The sequence below is a fragment of the Doryrhamphus excisus genome, chromosome 3 (assembly GCF_030265055.1).
Source record: "Doryrhamphus excisus isolate RoL2022-K1 chromosome 3, RoL_Dexc_1.0, whole genome shotgun sequence".
NCBI classification, from domain to species: domain Eukaryota; kingdom Metazoa; phylum Chordata; class Actinopteri; order Syngnathiformes; family Syngnathidae; genus Doryrhamphus; species Doryrhamphus excisus.
This window is the reverse complement of record NC_080468.1, coordinates 12,746,959-12,774,764: the sequence shown is the minus strand read 5'-3', so window position 1 is coordinate 12,774,764 and position 27,806 is coordinate 12,746,959. Positions and strand designations below refer to the sequence as shown.

The 27,806-nt window shown below is 41.2% G+C and overlaps 1 protein-coding gene across 2 annotated transcripts in view; it reads left to right on the top strand.

The window, feature by feature from the left end:
* Positions 1 to 510: 510 nt before the first annotated feature.
* LOC131125339 (probable G-protein coupled receptor 158) overlaps positions 511 to 27,806 on the top strand; it is a 58,229-nt gene continuing 30,933 nt past the window's right edge. For both annotated transcript variants that reach the window (XM_058066782.1, XM_058066781.1), the window contains exons 1-3: positions 511 to 1,581; positions 6,850 to 6,955; positions 26,201 to 26,303. In XM_058066782.1, coding sequence (XP_057922765.1) covers positions 743 to 1,581; positions 6,850 to 6,955; positions 26,201 to 26,303 — 1,048 coding nt within the window. In that variant the 5' untranslated portion in view covers positions 511 to 742. The remainder of the gene's footprint in view (positions 1,582 to 6,849; positions 6,956 to 26,200; positions 26,304 to 27,806) is intronic.

Sequence of the window (27,806 nt, the reverse complement as noted above, 5' to 3'; positions counted from 1 at the left end):
GTGCTTAGCGCGCAGACCTCACAGCTAGGAGACCTGAGTTCAAATCCACTCTCGGCTCCATCTCTGTGTGGAGTTTGCATGTTCTCCCCGTGCATGCGTGGGTTTTCTCCGGGTACTCGTCCCACATTCCAAAAACATGCTAGGTTAATTAGCGACTCCAAATTTTCCATAGGTATGAATGTGAGTGTGAATGGTTGTTTGTCTATATGTGCCCTGTGATTGGCTGGCGACCAATCCAGGGTGTACCCCGCCCTCTCGCCCACAGTCAGCTGGGATAGGCTCCAGCACCCCCTCCCCCTGCGACCCTCGTGAGGAAAAAGCGGTAGAAAATGAATGAATCAATGAATGAATCCTCGCACTATTTACTTTCAGAACCGGACAGCTCCAGTTCTTTCCCACGCCCCGCCCACCTCCGGCAGACTGGCTGTGAGAAACGACCACACACTTTCGTGGGCGACACCTCCTGTGGCCTATTGGGATTTTTTTTTTTTTTTTTTAGTCGAGGGGAGGGAAATGAGAGAACTTGGGAGACCAATTTATACCTTCCTCCTTCCTCTTCTGGCATGGATGTGGTCGCTCCTGCTGAATGAATGGCGCATTGAGGATTAGAATTAGGATTGGTGGTGTGACTGAAAAGTGGATATTTGTGTTGGCTCTTTCTCTTGTGTGTGCTCCTGTGCTGGTTATATGCTCGCTACACATGTCCAAGCGCTTTTTTTCTCAGTGCCGCTGAAGAGGAAGGATGGCTCTACTGGTTTTGCTCCTGGAAACTGGGCTTGTTTTGGGTTCGAACTACGGATACGTGGAGTGGTCGGACATCGACCGAGACGAGAATGCGGTGTTCGGCACCCAAATCATCAACAGGGAGCCGCCCCATCACCCGACATATTACCACTCGCCGCCGGCCACGGAGCGCACCGTGGTGGCGCACAAGATCGAGGAGGACCTACCGAGAGTGGTGACCGCTTTCCTCCACAGCGGCGACTCCTCCGCGCTGAGGCAGGTCAACTGCTCACGGAGGTACGAACTCAGCAGCCTCCGAGGCGGCTTGAACGCCGCATCCCATTACTCCCTGCACGGCATCCTGGAGACCATGACGCACGCCGCCAACTTCTTGAACATGATCCTGCAGGCCAACAGGTCCGGAGAGGAGACCTTTCACCGAGACCTGCACTGGTATCACGCGTTAGTTCGGAGCATCCTTGAGGGGGACCCCAAAATCCACAGAGCTGTGGTGACCTTCCACGGGGAAGCACCGACGCAGAACCCTCATGTCTTTCTGCAAGCAACCAGAATTGAGAAGGAAGTGGTGCTGCAGGACCTCTCCGGCTCAGTGCACCGGCTTCTCAGAAGCAGGAACCCCGAGTCCGAGTGGTTTAACGAGTTTAGGGATGGAAGGAGAGCACAAACGCACAGGAGAAGCTCTGATCCCAAGGCTGGAGTTTACCTGCTGGACAAGAACCAGATCAAGTGGTCTGCGCCTTACCTGGAGTGTGAACATGGAGCTTTTGTGCCCTATTGGCTTCTCACCTTGTCAGCCGGCTTCTATGGACTCAGGAGGGATTCTGGACCAGAGTTCAGGTGAGAGGAAGAAAAGAACATCAGAGACATCCATAAATCGTAGATATGTCGTTAATACAAATAACTTCACAACTTTATTTAGTCTGCAGTACGGATTATTTATTCATTCATTCATTTTCTATCACTTATCTTCACAAGGGTTGCAGGGGTGCTGGAACCTATCCCAGCTGTCTTCGGGCGAGAGGCGCGGTACACCCTGGACTGGTGGCCAGCACATATAGACAAACAACCGTACACACTCACATTCATACCTATGGACAATTTGGAGTCGCTAATTAACCTAGCATGTTTTTGGAATGTGGGAGGAAACCGGAGTACCCGGAGAAAACCCACGCATGCACGGGGAGAACATGCAAACTCTGCACAGAGATGGCCGAGGGTGGAATCAAACTCAGGTCTCCTAGCTGTGAGGCCTGCATGCTAACCACTTGACCTCACAAAATAACAACAAAATCATAAAGGTGTATAACCTTATTGTGTTTTTGGCAAAAATCATGTCTTCTAGGAAGCTAAAAGTAACCTCCAATATTATTTTTTCCCTTTCATTTGTCATTTAGAATTGTTTTATGCACATAAAACGTAAATTTAATTAATTAAACCCATTTTTTTAGACTTGTGGTGTAACTGTTAGTTAGCAAAGAACTACAGAGTCAACCACTGATGACATCATAGACGGGCATTCATTCATTCATTTTCTACCGCTTATCCTCACGAGGGTCACGGTGGGTGCTGGAGCCTATCCCAGCTGTCTTCGGGAGGCGAGAGGCGGGGTACACCCTGGACTGGTGGCCAGCCAATCACAGGGCACATATGGACAAACAACCATTCACACTCACATTCATACTTACATACACACATACATACATACAATTTGGAGTGGCGTGCTAAAATATCATATGCTAACTGGAAAATTAATACAAACAATTTTGTTGTAAATTTCCGCCTTTTAAGAAAAAAAAACGAGGTTGACCGAGGTTTTAATGTATAAAGATGATGATCAACATTTTGGAACATTTTACTGGAGTAATTACGTCTATTATTTGTCCTATGCTATGTTAATGAGAGTCCTATAAAGCAGCGATTCTCAACTGATAGGGTGGGGTTCTTTCGGTCAGTGAATGCACCTCGTGTTCTCGTCTGTGCTATTTGTTCTGGTGCAAATTTCAGTTGAAAAAAAATTCTGCTAAGGGTTCAAATTCACACACGACGACTCACATTGGACTTCCAAAAGCATTATTATTATACGTATGATCTAAATGCAAATGTGAAAGTAGCACTGAAACAAGAAAACAGATGGCGCATGAGGAACTGTAGACCTTTTCTCATTTAAAATGCTCTCCTGTCACAACACAGCTGGGCATGTCTTCTTCATGCATAGCATCTGAGTGGCACTGCTAGTGCCTTGCTGCTGAATGCATCTACACAGAGTGCAGTTTGCATGAGTGGGTTGCAAATCTGCACGGTTAAACGCCCAGGCTTTTCATATGACAAGGAGAGGTGCAAGAATCAATAATACTATGTGTGTAAACAATAACGGATGTACAAGCGTATAGTATATGGCCAATCGAGGCCAGTATGAATAGAGCTGTGACACATAGCATTCGCTGCAAACTTTTGATTACAACTGCTTAGTATAGTGCAGGGGTGTTCAAACCTTCTCCACCGAGGATGGATGAAAGGATGCAAGGGCCACTTAGATATTTCATAAAGCAACAAGAAGTTATATGTATTTCAAAAAAAGCTTTGTGATATGACCGAAATGCTGCAGCTGGCATGCTAACTGTTTGCCTGCTAACATTTAGAATGACAGCGCTAAATGTCTATGTATGGTACTAGCTGACAAAATGGCTGAGATGCTAACATGCTAACATTTGCATGTCAACAATGCTAGCATGTTATTTGTTAGGTAGCAACTAGCAAACACAAAGTGTCTATATAAGTTTATACCTAAACGTGGTTAAAAAAAATAGTTTTTAATGCTAAAGTTAGCATGCTAACTGCTCACTGTTAACATGCTAAACCCCAAAATTACTGTAAGTTTATGTCTGAAAATAGCAAAAAAGTGACCATTCTAGCTATTAGCATAGTAACTTTGTGCATAATATCACTTTGTCCTTGTGTAAGTTTATACTTATGAAAATGGCTTAAATGCCAACATGCAATATTAACATAGTAACAGAGCTGACATGTTATTTGTTAGGTAACAACTAGCAAACACAAAGTGTCTATATAAGTTTATACCTAAACGTGGTTAAAAACATGTTAAAAATGCTAAAGTTAGCATGCTAACTGCTCACTGTTAACATGCTAAACCCCAAAATTACTGTAAGTTTATGTCTGAAAATAGCAAAAAAGTGACCATTCTAGCTATTAGCATAGTAACTTTGTGCATAATATCACTTTGTCCTTGTGTAAGTTTATACTTATGAAAATGGCTTAAATGCCAACATGCAATATTAACATAGTAACAGAGCTGACATGTTATTTGTTAGGTAACAACTAGCAAACACAAAGTGTCTATATAAGTTTATACCTAAACGTGGTTAAAAACATGTTAAAAATGCTAAAGTTAGCATGCTAACTGCTCACTGTTAACATGCTAAACCCCAAAATTACTGTAAGTTTATGTCTGAAAATAGCAAAAAAGCTACCATTCTGGCTATTAGCATACTAACTTTGTGCATATTATCACTTTGTCCTTATGTAAGTTTATACTTATGAAAATGGCTTAATTGCCAACATGCCAATATTAGCATAGAAACAGAGCTAACATGAGTCATTAGCATGCTATCACATTTTCCATAAATTATGTTTTTTTATGTTTCTCACAATATTCTGACTTAAAAAAATAAACTGTGGTATTAAGATGATATGATTTTTCCTCATAATATTACAAGTTAATTCTCATCAATTTGTGACCTTTTTCTCATCACAATACAACTTTTTTTCTTTGAATATTTTGACTTTATTCATGTTAAATTATGGAAGATTTTTTTCAATTTCTGCTGTTTGTTTTTTTGTAACTATTCCAACTTTTTTGTTAAATTAAATATAATATTATGACTTAATATGACATAATATTTAGACTTTATTCTTGTAACATAACATTTCCCCCCAAATTAAAAACTTTATTTGTTGTTTTGTTTGTTTTTTGTAATATTACTGTAATATTGCAAAAAAAGATTTTTTAAGTAATTAAAGTCATTTCAATATTTTTTTCCAACTTTTTTGTCTCGATATTATGGCTTTATTTTGGTAAAATTACTGTTGATTTTTTTTCATGTTTTTTTTATTGTTTTTGTGTGAAAATATATTTCTGTCATGCACAGGTGGACAATGAAACATCCTCGGGCCGCAAGTGGCCCCTGTGCTGCACTTAACCATACTGTAATTTGCACCAGCTTAGACAAATAGAATACATTAAAACATACACATACATTAAAACATGGACAAAATCATACATTGATGATGCAGTGTGTCTCATAAAGATGCACTGCAGTATAATGATAAAGCAAATAACTTGTATACGTTTCTTGTTCATGGGAGCTACGGGCTCTTCATGTTTAACGGGCGTTCTCTGCTCATCTCAGCGCTGTGTTGATGTTTCTAAAAATAGCAAGTCTGGACGGAAAGGATTAAGCCTTTCTTCTCATTCTTGTGCAATTTGCTAATGTTTTATGTTGTTCCAACTCACGATATATGAAGATGTGCAATGTCGATGCAGTTGTCACGTCTCAGTGGTTTTAGTATTATCAAGCTTGGACTGTTCCGTGCACACACACACACACACACACACCCTTTTTCATTCTGTCTGGTTGTGTACTACAGAGGCTATGTGGCGGTGAAAGCCTCTTTCCATGGTTGTTTGTTCCGCTTCCCAGCAGGCAGATGGAGACGGCGGGTGTCAGACTCATCCACTGCAACATAAAAGAAAAAAGGAGAAGAGGAAGGATTGCGGTGTGAAGTTGTACAGTATATAACTGTCAGGTTTTTATGTACAGTTGCACATCCACCTGTATTGACGATCAATCTCAATTTCACGGAGACTTATTTGGAAGACTTTTTGAGAGACGGTAAGGCCGTCGTTCAATAAACAAGACAGTTTAAAGGCTTCACTCTATCACGGTTTTTCACAATATATCAATTACGGAATTAAATCACATTGTTTTGTGGTTGAATGCAGTACTTTCGCACATAAAAAATGGCTCAGTGAACTAAATACAAATAGTATGTAGCATTCAGATGATGTGTTCAAAGACAATGTGATATTATGTAGTATCGTTCACTCGTCACTAGGTGTCAGTAATGTTACACACTGCATTTGAACTTTTTGGAAGGTGCGTGTCAGTCATTTTAATTTCAGAAAGAGAACATCATCCAATTTTTCTGGGTACTCTGGTTTTCTTCCCACATTCCAAAAACATGCTAGGTTAATTGGCTCCAAATTGACTCCAAATTGTCCATAGGTATGAATGTGAGTGTGAATGGTTGTTTGTCTATATGTGCTCTGTAATTGGCTGGCCACCAGTCCAGGGTGTACGCCGCCTCTCGCCCGAAGACAGCTGGGATAGGGTCCAGCAACCCCTGCAACCCTTGTGAGGATAAGCGGTAAAAAATGAATGAATGAATGACATGCTGTTGTGATGACGAGTGAGAAAAGGTTCTCCTCTCATTCCGTGTGGAAGTGGTATGTTTTTGACTTTTTTGTGATTAGTGTTAGAGTCCCACGCTCGGCCATCTCTGTGTGAAGTTTGCATGTTCTTGCATGTGCTTTGGTTACAGTCCGTTTTGGTTTTAATGATTGATTGATGATGTTAACCAGGGCTGTCGAATGGTGAGTGTCCATAGGTATGAATGTGAGTGTGAATGGTTGTTTGTCTATATGTGCCCTGTGATTGGCTGGCCACCAGTCCAGGGTGTACCCCGCCTCTCAACCGAAGAGGGCTGGGATAGGCTCCAGCACTCCCGCAAACCTCGTAAAGATAAGCGGTAGAAAATGAATGAATGAACATAATACCAACAGTAAAATATGGTGGTGGTAGTGTGATGGTCTGGGGCTGTTTTGCTGCTTCGGGATGTGGAAGACTAGCTGTGATAAACACAGGACAAAAACAAAATGAAGACTTTGTAGTGGCCTCGTCAAAGTCCTAGTGTAATGTAGTAGTGTAGTGAACCACTACACTACAAATGACAAGAGGTATTATAATATGGAATATGTTTTTTTACCTGCTTAAGTGTTTTTTACACTTTTTTTTCTCCACCTGGCAGAGGTGTTGTCCGCGTGGATGTGAACCTACAGGATGTGGATATTGACCAGTGCTCCACCAGCGGCTGGTTTGCGGGGACACATCGCTGTAACCTCACCAGCATGGAAGTAAGTTTCATATGTCACTATGAACTCATTTGTACCCCTAAATATCAACATGTTATGCAACAATAACAATTTTAAGTCACTGAACTGCTCTTTGTTGCTCGGATTGTGCTTGAACGCTTCAACTAATTGATCAAAAACCCAAACAAGAAGTAGTAGTCCATTCAGCCATGAGTGGGGACTTCTGTGAATCAAAAGGTAATACAGAATCCTCTCCAAAACGTCCTAGCTAGCTTGACGTCGACCTGCTCCTCTGATTTTGAATCAACATTTGCAATAAAACGTATAGGTACTCACTATTAATGAATGATAATGTAAGATGATCCATCGACAGGCTAGTGCTAGCTCGCCAAACAAACATCCGCGGTAAAACATACCACTTCCACATGGATTGGGATAACTTTTTTTGCATTGCTGACTCCATACCTGAATACTACATATGACTTGTCTTTCAATATTATTACTAATAGGCCATAGTCTACCATGAAACAACGATCATTAACAAATTAATTTTTGAAAAGCCTCCTAGCTAGCTTGACGTCGATCTGCTCCTCCGATTTTGAGTCAACATTTGCAATAAAATGTATAGGTACTCACTATTAATGAATGACAATGAAAGATGATCCATGGACAGGCTAGTGCTAGCTAGCCAAACAAACATCTGCCGTAAAAATATACCACTTCCACATGGATTGGGAGAACTTTTTTTGCATGGCTGACTCCATACCTGAATTCTACATATGACTTATCTTTCAATAATCTTACTAATAGGCCATAGTCTACCATGAAACAACATTCATAAATTTTCTACCGTTTTTTCTCACAAGGGTTGCGGGGGGTGCTGGAGCCTATCCCAGCTGTCTTCGGGCGAGAGGCGGGCTACACCCTGGACTGGTCGCCAGCCAATCACAGGGCACATATAGACAAACAACCATTCACACTCACATTAATACCTAGGGACAATTTGGAGTCACTTTCAATTAACCTAGCATGTTTTTGGAATGTGGGAGGAAACCGGAGTACCCGGAGAAAACCCACGCATGCACAGGGAGAACATGCAAACTCCACACAGAGATGGTCGAGGGTGGGATTGACTGTGCGCTAACCACTCAACAGCCTTGGTTAACATCATCAATCAATCAATCATTAAAACCAAAACGGACTCTAACCAAAGCAAATTCTTGCATTGAAAATAATGTAAATCCAATTAATTCGTTCCAGACACCCAAAAATTAATTACAAATGACGGATGGGCAAGGCCTGCATTCTAACCACTCGTCCACCGTGCAGCCCCCATGAAACAACAATCATTAATTCATTAATTTTTGAAAATCTATGACGGATTGAGGGAGCAAAAAGAAGAAAAAAATAACAGTACAGTCACACAAGTATGAATATGTCATATTTTATTTGTATAACTGTGTTGCTGGGACGGACCACCCAGGGGCGGTCATAGCTATGCATCATGTTTGACACTTTCCCAGTTGATGGAGAGGCAGCGATCTAGCACCGTTAGACCATCCATGTTCTGTCTGCATGTGTCAGCGTGTGTGTGGGCTACACTGAACGTGCGTGTTCGGTCTGTATGCGTCAGCTTGTGTGGGGGTCCTTCATCTCAGCTTCCACGCTCACGTCGATGCTAATGAATTTCACGTGACGGATTGTGGGAAGTCTCTGTGACTCCACCAGGGAGGGAATGACGGAAGGAGGGGCGCCGTGGATGGTCATGCGTGGATGGCATGGCATGTCGCTCGCCATACGATGTATAATAAATGCAGCGTAATGGATTGCATCAAGACGGGTTGAATAATTGACCATGCTCTTTGTCTGTGTGCAACCCCCCCCGCCCTCCCCTTTTCTTGGTCTGCACCGGTGGCGGTGCGGGGCTAAATGTAGGCTTTCATCTTCTGTGATACATGAGGTAAGAAACAGTAATGCTGGGCGAGAAGCAGTTTGAGTAATGAGAATAATACCTTATTCTGTTTGCTCCAATTTTTGTTGGGCATGGTGTGTTGCATAAAGAAATGAATTAGTTGAAAACAAGATAGCGCTTCTATGTCTATTTGCATTCTTACACTAAGTCAGTCTGAATGAATACATTACGGTATGTGTCCTTCATCGTTTTGCTGTCTTTTTCCTGATAAAAAATTCTCAGGTTAGCATGCTAACAGCTCACTGTTAACATGCTAAACCCCAAAATTACTGTAAGTTTATGTCTAAAAATAGCAAAAAAGCTACCATTCTGGCTATTAGCATACTAACTTTGAGCATAATACCCGGAGAAAACCCATGCATACACGGGGAGAAAACGCAGAGATGGCCGAGAGTGCGCGCTAACCACTCGACCGCCGTGCAGCCAAGATTCATTCATTCATTTTCTACCGCTTATCCTCACAAGGGTCGCAGGGGCTGTCTTTGGGCGAGAGGCGGGGTACACCCTGGACTGGTGGCCAGCCAATCACAGGGCACATATAGACAAACAACCATTCACACTCACATTCATACCTATGGACAATTTGGAGTCGCCAATTAACCTAGCATGTTTTTGGAATGGGGAAATCGGAGTACCCGGAAGATGCCCGGAAGATGATGAGAAGAGATGGCCGAGGGTGGGATTGAACTCGGGTCTCCTCGCTGTGAGGTCTGTGTGCTAACCACTTGACTACTGTGCAGCCGTGTAGATAGAAGAGTTTCATCTAAAATGAAAGGAAAGCTATACCAGCCATGTTGTTTGGTCTAGAGACAGTGCCACTGGAGGTAACAGAGATGAGGATGCATAGGTTCACATTGAGAGTGACCAGGATGGATAGGATCAGGAAGGAGTACATCAGAGAGATATTACATGTTAGAGGCCTTGGAGATAAAGCCAGAGAGGCCAGACTGAGATGGTTAATATATTGTTAGAAGGATGCTGCGTTTAAAGCCGCCAGCATGTGTGTGTGGATGTTTTCGCTCTTACTTCACGTGACGTTGAGCTATGTTTGAACCGGATGTGATCTTTTTAAAAATATTCTACAACAAAAGCAGATTGCTTATTGGCTGGCTGGTTGGTTTGAGGTAGCGGAGCTTTGAGGAGTGAGTAGAAAAATGCATAACAACAATCCACATTTTTACCGCCTCTTACTCTCCTCTGATGATGATCCTTCTAACACATGCCATATTTGGCACATTCACACCGTGATTCACTGGCAGCCTGAGTCATCCCTCTTGTTTATCTTTTTTCAGTACCAACGTAGGAGGTGAGATTCATGCCGCTCAGTACTTTTTTCCCAATATTATAAACAACTAAATATATTTTGTCAGATTACTATGATGCTTTCATAACGGTGTAATCCATTTTACGTCACTGGCTGGATCATTAAATGATGTGATTGGGTTAATTAGGATGTATAACCGCATCTGGCAGGCCAGAAGAAGTTCGAGCCTTATATCATTCCGAACTTGCAAAGCCATTATAAATGAAAAGATCCACTGCAAAAGGGGTCACTTAAGGCAAACTGTCTAAAAATAATTAATCCTCATTGTATAACCTCAGTACATGTTCATGCTTGCAGTGCCGTTTCTAATGTGCGGATGAGCTCGTTATCTTGTCTTTTTTCCAACTCTTGTTCCCTCAACTTGTTCCTACTTAATGCCATCAAAACATTGAAAAGGTGAACGAAAATAAATTTCTGGGGATCATAATAGATGAAAATATAAGCTGGATAACCTCATATTACAAATATACAACATAAGGTGGCTAGAAATATTTCAGTATTGAACAAAGCAAAAATTGCTCGCTGGTTCTACCATATCTTACTTATTGTGTGGAAATATGGGGTAATAACTATAAAAGCAATCTTCACTTGCTAAATGTACTGCAAAAAAGGTCAGTAAGGATAATTCATAATGCCGCCTACAGAGAACATACTAACTCCTTATTTCTAAAATCACAAATACTTCAACTTGCTGATATAGTTCATCTTCAAACAGCTAAAATAAGACTAAAGATAACCAATTACCTAAAAACGTCATCCAATACTTCTCTACAAGAGAGGAGAAATATGATCTCAGGGAAGAATTACATTTAAATAAAACACTTATATGCTAGGACTACATTAAAAAGCCATAGCATTTCAGTATGTGGAATCAATTTAATTTAATTTAATTTAATTTAATTTAATTTAATTTAATTTAATTTAATTTAATTTAATTTAATTTAATTTAATTTAATTTAATTTAATTTAATAAAAAAACTATATTAGGAAAGCAGGAAGTGAACAAATGTAACAGTTACTGATTGTAAAAGTACCAGATGGAGGGGTAGGATTTAATAAGCTTTGCTTCTTCCTACTCCTTTTGGACATGTGGAACTGTGAACTGATTATGTGATGCATTCAATTGTAATCTGATGCATGTTCAAATGAAATTAAACCATTACCATTACCAAACGATTTCTGTGGTTTTGTGGTGCTTCTCTAATCCTGGAGTGGGACCACTTTTGGAGACCCCAGCCTTTAAAAGCCAAACTGTTGATTCAGTGTCATTTTCTGTGAAGTATTCACACTGTGATGATCTCATGATGGCTAAGGCAAAAAAGCTTTCTCTCTTTGAACGCTGCATAAACGAGGCTTCTTGCAAATATGCCATTCATTGCTGGATATGGAATGCAAGAGTTAAGTGGTAGACCCACAAAAATTGGTCCTGAACCCCGGTAGCAAGTCATAAAGGTCACATAAAGGTCACGTCATCCCTCTAGTTCTTATAAAAGACAATGTTTGCCTCTGGAAAGTCTCCCAGAGAGAAGTAATAACAGCTGAGTCTGTCTCAATTTGATGGGGCATCAACTTGCTCCGCAGAGTGTTCAGATCCTACAGTGTAGTCTATTTTTTGATGGCTGGCCAACATTAATGCCTCTCGGATGTGTTCCGATTCGGCTGTGATTGTGCTCCGTCCTTCGAACTTTACGTCTCATTGAACTGATAGCTGTGTGAATTGTTACGCTTGGCAACTTGAGGGCGACATAACAAGCCATAAACACACCATTCATGGTCTATGAAACTGTTTGGCCCAACAAGATAGAAACATTCACAACATTTTTTCCAGTGGAGTACTGTAGATCTGGACGCTAGCCAATCACAGGGCACATATAGACAAACAACCATTCACACTCACATTCATACTTATGGGCAATTTGGAGTCGCCAATTAACCTAGAAAACCCACGCATGCACGGGGAGAACATGCAAACTCCACACATAGATGGCCGAGGGGGGAATTGAACTTGGGTCTCCTAGATGTGAGGCCTGCAGCCCCCACTCAAATTCAGTTTGAAGTAAAACTTGATGTTTTTGTTGACATAGTCTTGTTGTCAGTATTTCCTTGTCCTCCTAGCGTCACGGGGTATGCTGGAGCCTATCCCAGCTAACTTTGGGTGAGCTGCAGGGTACACGCTGGACTGGTCGCCAGTCAATTGCAGGGCACATATAGACAAGATACTCACATTCATACCTATGGACAATTTAGTTGTGTTGCTGCTGGATGTTCACAGTATCAGAGTGTAACCTAGCATGTTTTTGGAAACCGGAGTACCCGGAGAAAACCCACGCATGCACGGGGAAAACTCCACACAGAGATGGCCGAGGGTGGGATTGAACTCGGGTCTTTTAGCTGTGAGGACTGTGCGCTAACCACTCTACCTCCGTGCAGCCAAGATTCATTCATTCATTCATTTTCTACCGCTTATAGGGCGAGAGATGGGGTACACCCTGGACCACAGGGTGTACCCCATCACATTCATACCTATGGACACTCACCATTCGACAGCCCTGGTTAACATCATCAATCAATCATTAAAACCAAAACGGACTGTAACCAAAACACATGCAAGAACATGCAAACTTCACACAGAGATGGCTGAGAGTGGAATCGAACTCTAACACTAACACTAACCACAAAAAAAATTCAAAAACGTATCACTTCCACACGGAATGAGAGGAGAACCTTTTCTCACTTGTCATCACAACAGCATGTCTCATAACATTACTGATTGCAGTCACCACAATACTACATATAATACTACATATAACCTGTTTATTCCGGTTTCTTGGATTTTTCTCACAGTTCCAGCAAAGACTGTGGAGGAAGTGGGATTTGTCACGATGAACTAAACAGACAACCTCATGCATTATGGATGACGAGTCACAAGGGTCGCACCTCTTACATGATTACTCCTGTAATTATACAAGAGTCTCAACATGATTTGTTCAGGTGATTTGTGACTGGATGCTTTACGAGAAGATGAGTATGGGATTTCAATAGCGTACGCTTTTAAAGTGTAGTACGCATCAAAGTGGGCTGAGTATGTTTGCATATGCATGTGTGTGTTTGTTTTTATCCATTCTGGGAAATGTGTCGCTGGAGATAAAAGCCTGCAAAAGGCAGAGCTCCGCTAATGAGTATAAGCCACTATGACAGCCAAGAAGGGTTGCCCACTCTAAACCCCACGCTGCCTCTTTTCCTGCTCTCTGCCTCCCGCTTCGGTTTTCATACCCGCTCGGATTTTTTCTCACATCTTTTTGTCTCTAGTTATCACACCCTTCTTTCCATGTGGCCTTGTTGAACACCCCTACTCCATTTTCATAAGCCAATTAAATCCTCAGAAAGGAGAAGAGGAGAAGATAGGCCCCCGCCAGAAACCATTCCCCCTGCATCTGCCAGCATGTTATTCCCGTAAAAAAGCACAGCTTTATTTTGTAAATTGGCATTTAAATCATCGCTTAAAGTTTGAAAGTCAGCGAGAAGTGACATATGTTCCCGCATAACATCTTCCTTCCCGGTATCGGATGACCTGCGCTGTTATCACACGCAGCTTCTTCCATTCTTTTTCTCCTAATTTGCAGCTCCATTCATCGGAAACATGATTCAAACAACAGACCTTCGGCGTTGCTGTAAAGAGCAATGCTATTAATTCTGGCAGCAGCACGGCGAGTGCGTATTTTTTTAGTGATGCGAGTCGCTCGCATCTGAAAAATTTATCACCTGTACACACGTGGCTTCTCTCTGCGCTGCTGCAAGAAACCTGAATGGCCCCGCAGGACTTTGCTTTGGAATAAGAAAGTTGTTTTCATCGGGAATGGCTGTTTGTTTTGCTTTTTTTTGGTTGTTGTTCCATAGTCTCTAAATAATACACAACAATGAACAGCCAGTGGTATGGGGTATCAAATGGGACAGAATTAAATGTGTCATTAATTCATTAAAATGACACTTAGTTCAATGCCAAAACATGTACGGACAACAACGAACAGATACACAATCACTGCAGATGTGATGCCAATCCGGCTGTCGATCTTGAGTATTCAAACCTCTCCACTTAGAGCAGGATCCCAAGTCAGATGTGTTGCATCTCAGCATTACATTCATTGGAGCGCTGCAATGACGTCAGCCTCTCTCTGGGCTACTCTGGCTCATTGCTGCTTATCCACCAAATAAACGCTTTGCTCAAACTAAATGCATTATGCTTGTAATGGTACATGTTTGTATATTCATTCGGTATACCGTTTAGTGTTAAGTTGCTGTGTGATGAGATGAGTGTTCTTCTTAAGATAAACACCATTTTATGACATGGACACATGTAGCTTAGTCCCTAAATAATACACAACAATGAACAGCCAGTGGTATGGGGTATCAAATGGGACAGACTTAATGTGTCATTAATTCATTAAAATGACACTTAGTTCAATGCCAAAACATGTACGGACAACAATGGACCGATACACAGTCTGCATCACTGCAGACCTCTCTTCAAACCTCTTCACTTAGAGCAGAATCCCAGGTGTTGCATCTCAGCATTGCATTCATTGGAGTGCTGCAATGACGTCAGCCTCTCTCTGGGCTACTCTGGCTCCTTCTGGTGGACAGAGGCAGCATTGTAGCATCGTTGCTGCTTATCCCCCAAATAAACTAAATGCATTATGCTTGGAATGGTACATGTTTGTATATTCATTCGGTATACTGTTTAGTGTTAAGTTGCTGTGTGATGAGATGAGTGTCCTTCTTAAGATGAACACCATTTTATGACATGGACACATGTAGCATGGGGTGTCAAATGGGACAGAATTAAATGTGTCATTAATTCATTACTACTTTGTTTAATATCAAAACATATATAACAACGAACCGATACAGAGTCGGCATCACTGCAGATGTTATGCCAATCCGCCTGTCAATCTTGAGTATTCAAACCTCTCCACTTAGAGCAGAATCCGAAGTCAGATGTGTTGCATCTCAGCATTACATTCATTGGAGTGCTGCAATGACGTCAGCCTCTCTATGGGCTACTCTGGCTCCTTCTGGTGGACAGAGGCAGCATTATAGCATTGTTGCTGCTTATCCACCAAATAAACGCTTTGCTCAAACTAAATGCATTATGCTTCTAATGGTACATGTTTGTATATTCATTCGGTATACCGTTTAGTGTTAAGTTGCTGTGTGATGAGGTGAGTGTTCTTCTTAAAATATACAAGTTCTGGATAGTTCCATCCATCCATCCATTTTCTATGCCACCTATCCCACTGGAGCCTATCCTAGCTGTCTTTGGGGTACATCCAATCAGCCAATCGGAGGGCACATATAGACAAACAATGGCATTCATGGAGTCAGCAATTAACCTAGCATGTTTTTGGAATGTGGAAGGAAACCGCAGTACCTGGGGAAGACCCACGCATGCACGGGGAGAACACGCCTAAGCAGAGATTCTAACCCAGTCCCATATTCTAACCACTTGCCCATCGTGTGGATAATTCCTTTGAACTTTAATCCAAAATAACCAAACAACGAACGACCTCTGCAAATTTTTTCAATGCAAAAATAATAAAATGCACTTTGAACAATGTGTGTCTATTGTCCTTTTTTGCCGTCTTCCAGTCTGGTTGGTTGCCATAAAGTACAGCAATGCGATTTCCCACTCCGTTTTGTATGCTTCCCGTACAGTCCCCGAGAGTATTCCCGTTTATTAAGTACAGTGACTGTAAAGCTGCAGAGAAAGCTTCCAGCTGCTCACGGTTGAGCACCGTGCATGAAACGGAAGGCTTATCGACCTTGAATTGAACTGTTAATAAATGCAGCTTTCAGTGCATAATTAATGATTTCTTTGATGGCAAACCCACATAGCTGCTGGCAAGTATAGGGTGAAACCACACGGTTAATGGTAATATACCGTATGACTTTTCCTTAAATTAGCATTTTCACATAAAGGCGCTTTTCTATGCTTTATAATATAACACCTCCCGTTGCGTGTGTCAGCGCTGTGAGTTCACCTGTTGTACCGCTGCTGGATGCTCCATCAATCAAGAACACTTTGGTAATAAAAAAAATAATAAATAAATGCAAATAAAATATAATAAAAATAAATAAATAATTTAAAAAAACTTAAACTATATTAGGAAAGCAGGAAGTGAACAAATGTAACAGTTACTAATTGTCACGGAACGGCTTGTGAGTTTTACGGTTCGACTCCAGGATGCAGAGATAACGACCCAATGCAGGTAAATAATATATATTCATTTTCGCTATGCAGTAGAACAATTCACTCGCAAAATAGGAAACAGGTGCGGGAGATAATTGAAAGGAACGGAAAACGGAACAACAGAGGAAGTGAATACAAAATAAGGGCATGAACTAGGAAGGGAAAACTAGAGGCAAAAAAGGAACTAAACAAGGATGTGAAGCCTGATCGTGACACTAATTGTAAAAGTACCAGATGGAGGGGTAGGATTTAATAAGATTTGCTTCTTCCTACTCCTTTTGGACATGTGGAACTGTGAACTGATTTTGAAAATAAAATAAAATAAAATAAATTTGGAAAGCAGGAAGTGAACAAATGTAACAGTTACTGATTGTAAAAGTACCAGATGGAGGGGTAGAATTTAATAAGCTTTGCTTCTTCCTACTCCTTTTTCGACATGTGGAACTGTGAACTGATTTTGTAAATAAAATAAAATAAAATAAAATAAAATAAAATAAAATAAAATAAAATAAAATAAAATAAAATAAAATAAAATAAAATAAAATAAAATAAAATAAAATAAAATAAAATAAAATAAAATAAAATAAAATAAAATAAAATAAATTAAATTAAATTAGAAAGCAGGAAGTGAACAAATAACAGTTACTGATTGTAAAAGTACCAGGTGGAGGGGTAGGATTTAATAAGCTTTGCTTCTTCCTACTTCTTTTGGACATGTGGAACTGTGAACTGATTATGTAAGTAAAGTGAAGTGAAGTGAAGTAAACAAAATAAAACCTAATAAAATAAAATAAAATACTTAAACTATATTAGGAAAGCAGGAAGTGAACAAATGTAACAGTTACTGATTGTAAAAGTACCAGATGGAGGGGTAGGATTTAATAAGCTTTGCTTCTTCCTACTCCTTTTGGACATGTGGAACTGTGAACTGATTATGTGATGCATTCAATTGTAATATGATGCATGTTCAAATGAAAGAAAACCTTTACCATTACCATCAATTATCCTGATGACTCATGCATTATAATATGAGGTAAGGAAGGAGAGTGCAAGTAAGGACAAGGATGTATAGACGACAAGGAGAGATAAGACGTGGCAGCAGAGAGGAGGATTCATTTTCCATAGGGAGACACCAATCACTCCCTAATCTGTTGCCTGCAGCTCAGTGGCGGATGCAACAAAATGTAGGCGAATATATCGGGATCATAATTGAGTGAGGCCTAACGCTCGAATCCACGTGGAGGTCTTGGGACGACCCAATTCTCTGAATGAGAACACTTACTTTCTAAACCTCTAAAATGACAGGTTGATTGCAGTTATGATGGATGTCCAAAGTCTGTGCCACCAACCAGAGGTTCCATTTGTCATACAGTCTGTTTTCGTCACAATGGCCGACTCAGTTTTGTTCTCTCAGCTAATAATAAGAAATATAACCTTGCAAAAGAGAGCTTTTACTTTCCCTTCCAATCCCTCTCATACTATATACTATGCTGGAACTACAATGGTACCTTGGTTAACATTATTCATTCATTCATTCATTTTCTACCGCTTATCCTCATGAGGGTCACGTGGGGGTGCTGGAGCCTATCCCAGCTGTCTTCGGGCGAGAGGCGGGGTACACCCTGGACTGGTGGCCAGCCAATCACAGGGCACATATAGACAAAAAACCATTCACACTCACATTCATACCTATGGACAATTTGGAGTCGCTAATTAACCTAGCATGTTTTTGGAATGTGGGAGGAAACCAGAGTACCCGGAGAAAACCCACGCATGCACGGGAGAACATGCAAACTCCACACAGAGATGGCCGAGAAGGGAATTGAACGTGGGTCTCCTAGCTGTGAGGCCTGTAGCCCCCACTCAAATTCAGTTTGAAGTAAAACTTGATGTTTTTGTTGACATAGTCTTGTTGTCAGTATTTCCTTGTCCTCCTAGTGTCACGGGGTATGCTGGAGCCTATCCCAGCTGACAGGTCGCCAGTCAATTGCGGGGCACATATAGACAAGACACTCACATTCATACCTACGGACAATTTAGTTGTGTTGCTGCTGGATGTTCACAGTATCAGAGTGTAACCTAGCATGTATTTTTGGAACGTGGGAGGAAACCGGAGTACCCCGAGAAAACCCACACATGCACGGCGAGAACATGCAAACTCCATACAGAGATGGCCGAGGATGGAATTGAACTCGGGTCTCCTAGCTGTGAGGTCTGAGCGCTAACCACTCGACAGCCCTGGTTAACATCCTCAATCAATCATTAAAACCAAAACAGACTCTAACCAAAGCGAATCCAATTAATTCGTTCCAGACCCCCAAAAATTTATCACAAATGACGGATGGGCAACTTTTAGCATCACTTTTGTTGGGGGTCCACCCCCCCTCCAAAAAAAAACATTAACAAAACAACACAAAATAAACACATTAGACTGGAGTTTATTTTGGTAGGGTCCATGTTTATATAGCCATATAACACAATATTCCGTGTTGCCTTGAAATATTTCATTCAAAATGACTACTGAAGGGCGTGTCTTTTGAGAAATGACTTGGATTACAAACAGCAGTTCATTTTTATATATTCGGGTGTTGGGTTGTCTTGTGAAACAGCAGCAGGAAGAGTCTTCACTCGAGGGACAAACCAATTGTAATGCTTTTAGGTTTGAATGCTTTCAGTGTATTTATAGACCTCTGAGGGACAGTGAGTGCTTTCTCATTTCTCATGCTTTTGCCAACTCCTATCTTGGCATCTTGTTCACAGCTTTTTATCACATTGCTGGGCTGGGTGAGGAAACCTAAACAGGTGTAACGCAAGCCAAGGAGAAGAAGGCACTTATGTGTTACATTTGAAGACAATTCCTTCTTAGGTGTCAAAATATTTAATGTGTGTATGTGTGTGATGTTGTACATCCCGATGACAGTGATACTGTAGTTTTCCTGCGGTGTCCGAGGTCGGGTTGCAAGGACAGCAGCTTAAGAAGGGAAGCTCAGCGGATCCCGAGGCATGCCTAGGCCAGTTGAGAGACATGGTCTCGCCAACATGTCCTGAGTCTTCAAAAAAACGGGGAAAACTGATTTCGGTAAAATGGTTGGGGTTGGGGGGTATTTCTTTTTGGGGTGTCTACAACGAATTAATTGGATTCTGGAACAAATTAATTGGATTTACATTATTTTCAATGGGGGGATTTTGTTTTGGTTAGAGTCCGTCTTGGTTTTAATGATTGATTGATGATGTTAACCAAGGTACGATTTCAACAGTTTTTTTTACATCACTGTATGTGAGGCGGGGCTGAATGGCGGTCGAGTGGTTAGGGCGCAGACCTCACAGCTAGGAGACCAGAGTTCAATTCCACCCTCGGAATTTGCATGTTCTCCCTGTGCATGCGTGGGTTTTCCCCGGGTACTCCGGTTTCCTCCCACATTCCAAAAACATGCTAGGTTAATTGGCAACATGGAATATTGTGTTACATGGCTATATAAACATGGACCCTACCAAAATAAAGATTAGATTAGACTCCAGTCTAATGTGTTTATTTTGTGTTGTTTTGTTCATGTATTTTTTTTGGGAGGGGGTGGTGGTCCCCCAACAAAAGTGATGCTAAAAGTTGCCCATCCGTAATTTGTAATAAATGTTTGGGTGTCTGGAACTAATTAATTGGATTTACATTATTTTCAATGCAAGAATTTGCTTTGGTTAGAGTCCGTTTTGGTTTTAATGATTGATTGATGATGTTAACCAGGGCTGTCGAGCGGTTAGCGCGCAGGCCTCACAGCTATGAGACCCGAGTTCAATTCCACCCTCGGGCATCTCTGTGTGGAGTTTGCATGTTCTTGCATGTGCTTTGGTTAGAGTCCGTTTTAGTTTTAATGATTGATTGATGATGTTAACCAGAGCTGGCGAGTGGTTCGTGCGCAGGCCTCACAGCTAGGAGACCAGGGTTCAATTCCACCCTCGGCCATCTTTGTGTGGAGTTTGCGTGTTTTCCCCGTGCATGCGTGGGTTTTCTCCGGGTACTCCGGTTTCCTCCCACATTCCAAAAACATGCTAGGTTAATTAGCGACTCCAAATTGTCCATAGGTATGAATGTGAGTGTGAATGGTTGTTTGTCTTTATGTGCCCTGTGATTGGCTGGCAACCAGTCCAGGGTGTATCCCGCCTCTCGCTCGAAGACAGCTGGGATAGGCTCCAGCACCCCTGCGACCTTTGTGAGGATAAGCGGTTTGAATGAATGTATGTGAAATAGACATTTTACGGGCGCATTAATTACTCGTTTTAGTAGTTCTGGAACATAAGCTACTGTCTAATGTATGCAAATCTGTCACCATTTATTAAAGTGTGCTGTAAGTGACAACAAGCATCTGTTTTGGTTATTTTTTTACATTTAGTCCCTGCAGGTTTCCCTTTTTAACAGACAGGTATTTCTTTGCACTAGCTGTGAATAACAACGCAGCCTGGCACTCTGAGAGCCAAGAGCTGAGGATTAAAAGCTGCTCTGCATCCAAAGTAACATGCAATTATTAAATAATGTCTCATTGTCAGCCTTTGGCCTGATTAAAGGGCTCATCAAATAGGAACCGCCTTTTATAGCTCCTTCATTGTGCCTGAAGAAAAATGAGGGCCGCTTTACTATCAGATGTACGTATAGGTGCTTTGCTTCCAGGCTATAAAGGGATAAAGTGGCACCGCGTGGTGATAGACGACAAGCACTGACTGCTTTAAAAGGCACTTTGGTGGTTGGGTAGTATTAATATTAGTTCTCATGCAGCATGTTATCCATCACATAAGTGTTTTTCACTTCTATTCCCATAAGACTTGTGCTTACTTATCTACGCAGTATTTCTTGTTTTACTCTCTACAAACATACTTCATGTTGATTTCCAGTCATTTTTGAAAACACTCTTTCATACACTTTGAAACAGGGGTTGTCCTTGGGGTTGCCACATACTGAAAAATGAAAGGATGCAACTTTGATATTTTGTAGTGCAACACATGTAGATAGGCTAAGACGTTATAGTAACATTAGCCATGATATTCCTCTTTCCGAATGGAATCTTTCCGAATGACGTACCAGAAAACAGCGTATACACTACTACTATGGTACCCATTATGTCATTGTATGGTCATATCACCTCGAACTTTGGTACGTGACAAAATATAAAAAAATTATAAAAAAATTAAAATTAAAATTATAATAATATATTTATTTAATAAATTAATAATATAATTATAATATATAATTAATAATGAATGAAAACCATGATGAATTACACATAATGATTTCTTTTCCATTCCCATCCTGAGACAGGAAATAGCCAATTTGATTATGCATTTCCCCTGGTGTTACTCACTCGTATGCATCATAAATAAAAAGGCATACGTATTCCTTTCAATATAAAATATTTATAAAAAATGCAAATACAATACATGAAATCTAAGTCATTATTTTTAGGAATATTGTGATTGTGTAATAAACAGTATGCATGCCGTATAAACCAGTATCTTTTAGAAAGCAGGAAATTACAGGAAAGCAGGAAGTGAACAAATGTAACAGTTACTTGATTGTAAAAGTACCAAATGGAGGGGTAGGATTTAATAAGCTTTGCTTCTTCCTACTCCTTTCGGACATGTGGAACTGTGAACTGATTATGTGATGCATTCAATTGTAATCCGATGCATGTTCAAATGAAATAAAAACAAACTTCCGAATGGAATCTTTCCGAATAATGTACCAGAAAACAGTGTATACATGGAAAGGAATATTCCAATGCGGAATAATCAAACGAAATAGTCAAAGGGGCATGCGCAGTAAAACGTTAACAACATTACATGATTCATCGAAGATGGCGGACGAGAGTGTGATTACCACAGTTGTTGGGACAGTTGAACTTGAAACCCATGCGATCCTGCGGAAAATGACAGCGAAGAAGAAGCGTAGAGGGGATCGGATAAATTTTTAATAATAATAAATTAATAATAATAAATTGTTTTTCCACCGTCCAGTCTTGCAATTACGTTCAGTTCTTTTAAAATTTGTACCAAAAACGAACTTTCCGCTGTAGTCCAGCAATGACTGCTTGCCGCCATTTTCAAAATCTGAGAGACGTTTGTGTGTTACGTCACAGCTGAGCACCCTGACAACTTTTCCGATTGAGCAGGTACAAGATACCTCAATCAGATTTTTTGGAATCGGAAAGGAATATTCCACCCCTGTAAATTCGATTATATATTAATTCGGATTGGCACTTTTCTTTCGGAATGAGGTGTATACAAAGGTTACATTCTTTCCGTTTGAGCAAATAACCCGAATGGAATTGGAATATTTGGGTCCATGTATACGTGGCTACTACGTGGCTATTATTTTCACTATATACATTATACAGTATAATGACATATTAGTACTTCCCTCTAAAAGTGTTGAAACAACGACACCAAGAAAATTCCGTGCTCTACCGTTTGAACGCCTGGAGATTGACTCCGCCAGTGTAAAACCTGCCACTTCCTACCCCTGATGAATTTCTCTGTTGTGACAGTCGCTTACCAGTTCGACCCCACAGCAGACAGACAGTCAGTCGAAAAAAACATACAGCTCAACTAAAAGCGCAGCACGGCTGGAGCAACGAGGCAATCCAGGGCGACGAGGAGAAAAGCAGAGAAGCGACACAACGGAGGCGTTTTTTGGAAAACGACTTACACTTACAAGCACATTCCCAATTCAGTATTCACGCCCTGCAAGTTTTTCACACTTTGGGACTTCAGGGTATCAAACACATTTATACAAAATTAAATATTAGTCAATGACGACACAACATGCAGTTTTTAAATGAAACTCTTTGTTATTATGGGAGAAAAAACAAACGTACATGGTCCTGTGTGAAAAAGTGATTGCAAGTTATCACAAACACTTGATTGCAGTTGTTGCTGCTAAGGGTAACCCAATGCTGGAAAAGCCTCCAATGTTGCTGAATGACAACAATTCTGCAAAGATGAGTGGGCCAAAATTCCTCCACAGCGCTTTAAGAGACTCATTGCAAGTTATCACAAACACTTGATTGCAGTTGTTGCTGCTAAGGGTAACCCAATGCTGGAAAAGCCTCCAATGTGGCTGAATGACAACAATTCTGCAAAGATGAGTGGACCAAAATTCCTCCACAGCGCTTTAAGAGACTCATTGCAAGTTATCACAGACGCTTGATTGCAGTTGTTGCTGCTAAGGGTAACCCAATGCTGGAAAAGCCTCCAATGTGGCTGAATGACAACAATTCTGCAAAGACGAGTGGGCCTAAATTCCTCCACAGCGCTTTAAGAGACTCATTGCAAGTTATCACAGACACTTGATTGCAGTTGTTGCTGCTAAGGGTAACCCAATGCTGGAAAAGCCTCCAATGTGGCTGAATGACAACAATTCTGCAAAGACGAGTGGGCCAAAACTCATTGCAAGTTATCACAAACACTTGATTGCAGTTGTTGCTTCTAAGGGTGACCTGACCAAGGGGAATCACTTTTTCACACAGGGTCATGTCGGTTTTGATGTTTTTCTCTCTTAATAATAAAAAGTTCCATTCAAAAATTGTACTTTGTGTGCGGTTATGTTGTCATTGACTCATATTTTAATTTGATGATCTGAAACATTTAACATTTATTGTAATAATAAAATAAGAAATCAGGAAGAGTGCAAACACTTTTTTCACACCACTGAATGAATTTGTTCTGAAAGTCAGTAACTTTACACCAACGGTGGTAGCGTGACATAACACCATAAGAAATTTGATGACTCCGGTAAGTCAGGCGTATTTTGTGGCCAAGTATAAATTTAGCCGCCCCTATCATCCTCCCCGCAGAGAAGCGTTGAACTATTTATGAACATTCATGGCAAATTTATTACCGCTTTAATTTTAGTGGCTGCCACGTGAGTCCAAAAGCGAGTGATTCAGGTCCAGATGGTACGTAAGCTTATGGAGGTAAAAACCAAACTGCGATTATGCAGAAGCTTGAATTCTGCAAGCAGCCCTTAATTCTTAATTTAGATATTAATTAGCGTCCCTGTTACTTGGCAAAGCTGTGTGATTTCCCCTGACATCAGCCGTGTTTATAACTGGGCCTGCTGCTGCCCCCCCCCCCCACTGAAGAATACCATGTGGATAATACCGAAGATACAAGAACTTCATTCTAGCGAGTTCATTAACCCGACCACAGCGGGAAAAGAAAGTGCAAAGTTCTATGCTGGAGAACAGGTTCTACTGTGCAGAATGATTACTGGTACAAATGTAGAGTCCTCTCTGTTCTTGCTCCTGATGTGACTTGGAAATGTGGTATACATAAGGGGGGGGCAATGTGCGTGTACTGTTCTTATAACCCAAACCCTAACCAAACCTTACCTAACCTTAACCTTAACCTTAACCTAATCTAACCTAGCCTAAACCCAAACCCTAACCTAACCTAACCTAACCTAACCTAACCTAACCTAACCTAACCTAGCCTAGCCTAAACCTAAACCCAAACCCAAACCCTAACCTAACCTAACCTAACCTAACCTAACCTAACCTAACCTAACCTAACCTAACCTTAACCTAACCTAACCTAACCTAACCTAACCTAACCTTAGCCTTAGCCTTAGCCTTAGCCTTAGCCTTAGCCTTAGCCTAACCTAACCTTAAACTAACCTAACCCTGACCTTAACCTAACATTAACTTTAACTTTAACTTTAACTTTAACTTTAACTTTAACTTTAACTTTAACTTTAACTTTAACTTTAACTTTAACTTTAACCTAACCCTAACCTAAGCCCAACTTAACTTAACCTAACCTTAACCTAACCTAACCTTAGCCCTAACCCTAACCTTAACCTTAACCTTAACCTTAACCTTAACCTTAACCTTAACCTTAACCTAACCCTAACTTAACCTTAACCTTAACCTTAACCTTAACCTTAACCTAACCTTAACCTTAACCTTAACCTTAACCTTAACCGTAACCGTAACCCTAACCCCAACTTACCTTAACCTAACCTTAACCTAACCTAACCTAACCCTAACTTAACCTAACCTGACCTAACCTAACCTAACCCCAACTTAACCTAACCTAACCCTAACTTAACCTTAACCTAACCTAATCCTAACCTAACCCCAACTTAACCTAACCCTAACCTAGCCTAACCTAACCTAACCTAACCTAACCTAACCTAACCTAACCTAACCTAACCTAACCCTTCCTCCTAAGCTACCCTAACCTAAAATAACCTAACCTAATAACCTAACTTAACCCTGACCTAACCCAAACCCAACCCTAACCCGAGTCCACAATTGCCTTCCATAAATCTTAGCTTAAAAGTACTGAGAATGGTGTTAAACGTGCTCCCAACATGATTCTGTGGGACACTTTTTGGGCTAAATTTGGCTTTACTTTTGTTAATGGAACCTCAGTACTGGAGCCTTCATCCTTAATGGTGGTCCAGCAGTTGGGATCTAAAGAACAAACCAATGTTGGTGGACATTTCTCTTCGCCGTGGTGATGGCTTTCCTTTTCCTTGATGCACTGTTGCTTGGGAGGCTTAATGAAGTGCAAAAGGTGAACTACTCAAGCATGCTAAATTGAGCTTCCCAGGTTTCACACAATAATGTGACATCTCATGTGTACGGTTCCTTCTGTTTGCACCCTTTTGTTGTGGTAATCACAGTTGGATTAGCATTATCCTCTAAAAGTCTATATGTGTGTGTGTGTGTGTGTCTGTCTTTTCTCTTCTCTCAGTGTACACCCATCACCGGCCATGGATTTGTGTTGGACAAATACAAGTGCCAGTGCAGAAGAGGATTTTACCATCCAAGTCTGGTGGCACTCAATGGCTTTAAAAGTAGGTTACAAATCCCTCTTTGCTGTTACGTGTTATGGTTGCAACTCCCTGTCACATCAAAAACTGGATCTTCTCATGCAAGCCTTTTAGGATTGAGGAAGAAGCAGTCCTTTTAGCCGGTTGACGGCACTACATTTTTTCTTTGATATTCCTTTGAAAGGGTATTCCGGGTTTGTGGAATTACAAAAACCTGCAGGATTTCCTAATGTCATACTAATGACAAGGTGTGCAGTGCTGGAGTCCCTCTTATACACGAATACGGGTTTATTGAAGAACTGACCGCTATGCATTCATTCATTCATTCATGGTATCCCTATCCCAGCTGTCTTCGGGCGAGAGGCGGGGTACACCCTGGACAGGTCGCCATATGGACAAACAACCATTCACACTCACATTCATAACCTATGGACAATTTGGAGTCGCCAATTAACCTAGCATGTTTTTGGAATGTGGGAGGAAACCGGAGTACCCGGAGAAAACCCACGCATGCACAGGGAGAACATGCAAACTCCACACAGAGATGGCCGAGGGTGGAATTGAACCCTGGTCTCCTAGCTGTGAGGTCTGCACGCTAACCACTCGTTCACCGTGCCGCCAGGGCAATGCAAACATGGGTGACCAAAGTGTGGCCCGTGCCTTTGCATTTCGGTTCAACTCATCGCCACAACGGACCGACACTGCACCGATCACTGCACTGCACTACACCGATCCGCTTGTTGATCTCATGTTCCATCTTTACGTTACTCATGAACAAAGTACACGGTACGAGGTGTGTGTCCCGTTACATCTGGTGTTAAAGTAATCCCACATTTCAGAAAAAGAATATCATACCAACAGTAAAACATGGTGGTGGTAGTGTGATGGTCTGGGGCTGTTTTGCTGCTTCAGGACCTGGAAGACTTGCTGTGATAAATGGAGGCATAAATTCTCTTAAAGGAGAATGTCCGGCCATCTGTTGGTGACCTCAAGCTGAAACCAACTTGGGTTCTTCAGCAGGACAATAATCCAAAACACACTAGCAAGTCCACCAGAAACCAAATGAAGACTTTGGAGTGGCCTAGTCAAAGTCCTGACCTGAATCCTATTGAGATGCTATGGCATGACCTGAAAAGTAAAATATAGTGGTGGTATCTGTCTATGAAAGTAATGAACAGAATCAATGACAAAGGGAAGTCCTGGCAGAGTCCAACCCTTACTGGAAACCAGTCTGACAATGCAGACCAAGCTCTCTGCCTGAATTGTATGGTCCGGTAAACAACAACTATGTTAACTGCAGCTAAGTACTCCCAGTGCTACCCAGACTCTGAGTTTGAGACCCCTGCTCTGTAGTTTTCTCAGGGCAGTGAATCGATCTCAACTCAGGTTATCTTCGTTGTTTTGCCTCTTTTCCCAGCAGGCTTCATCAGATAATGCTCAATGACTAGATCGGACAGCTCTAGATTAGAACTCAGTTCCTTTAAACTCTAAACCGTGCGTAAAAACTTAAGCTGAGTTATCGAGATA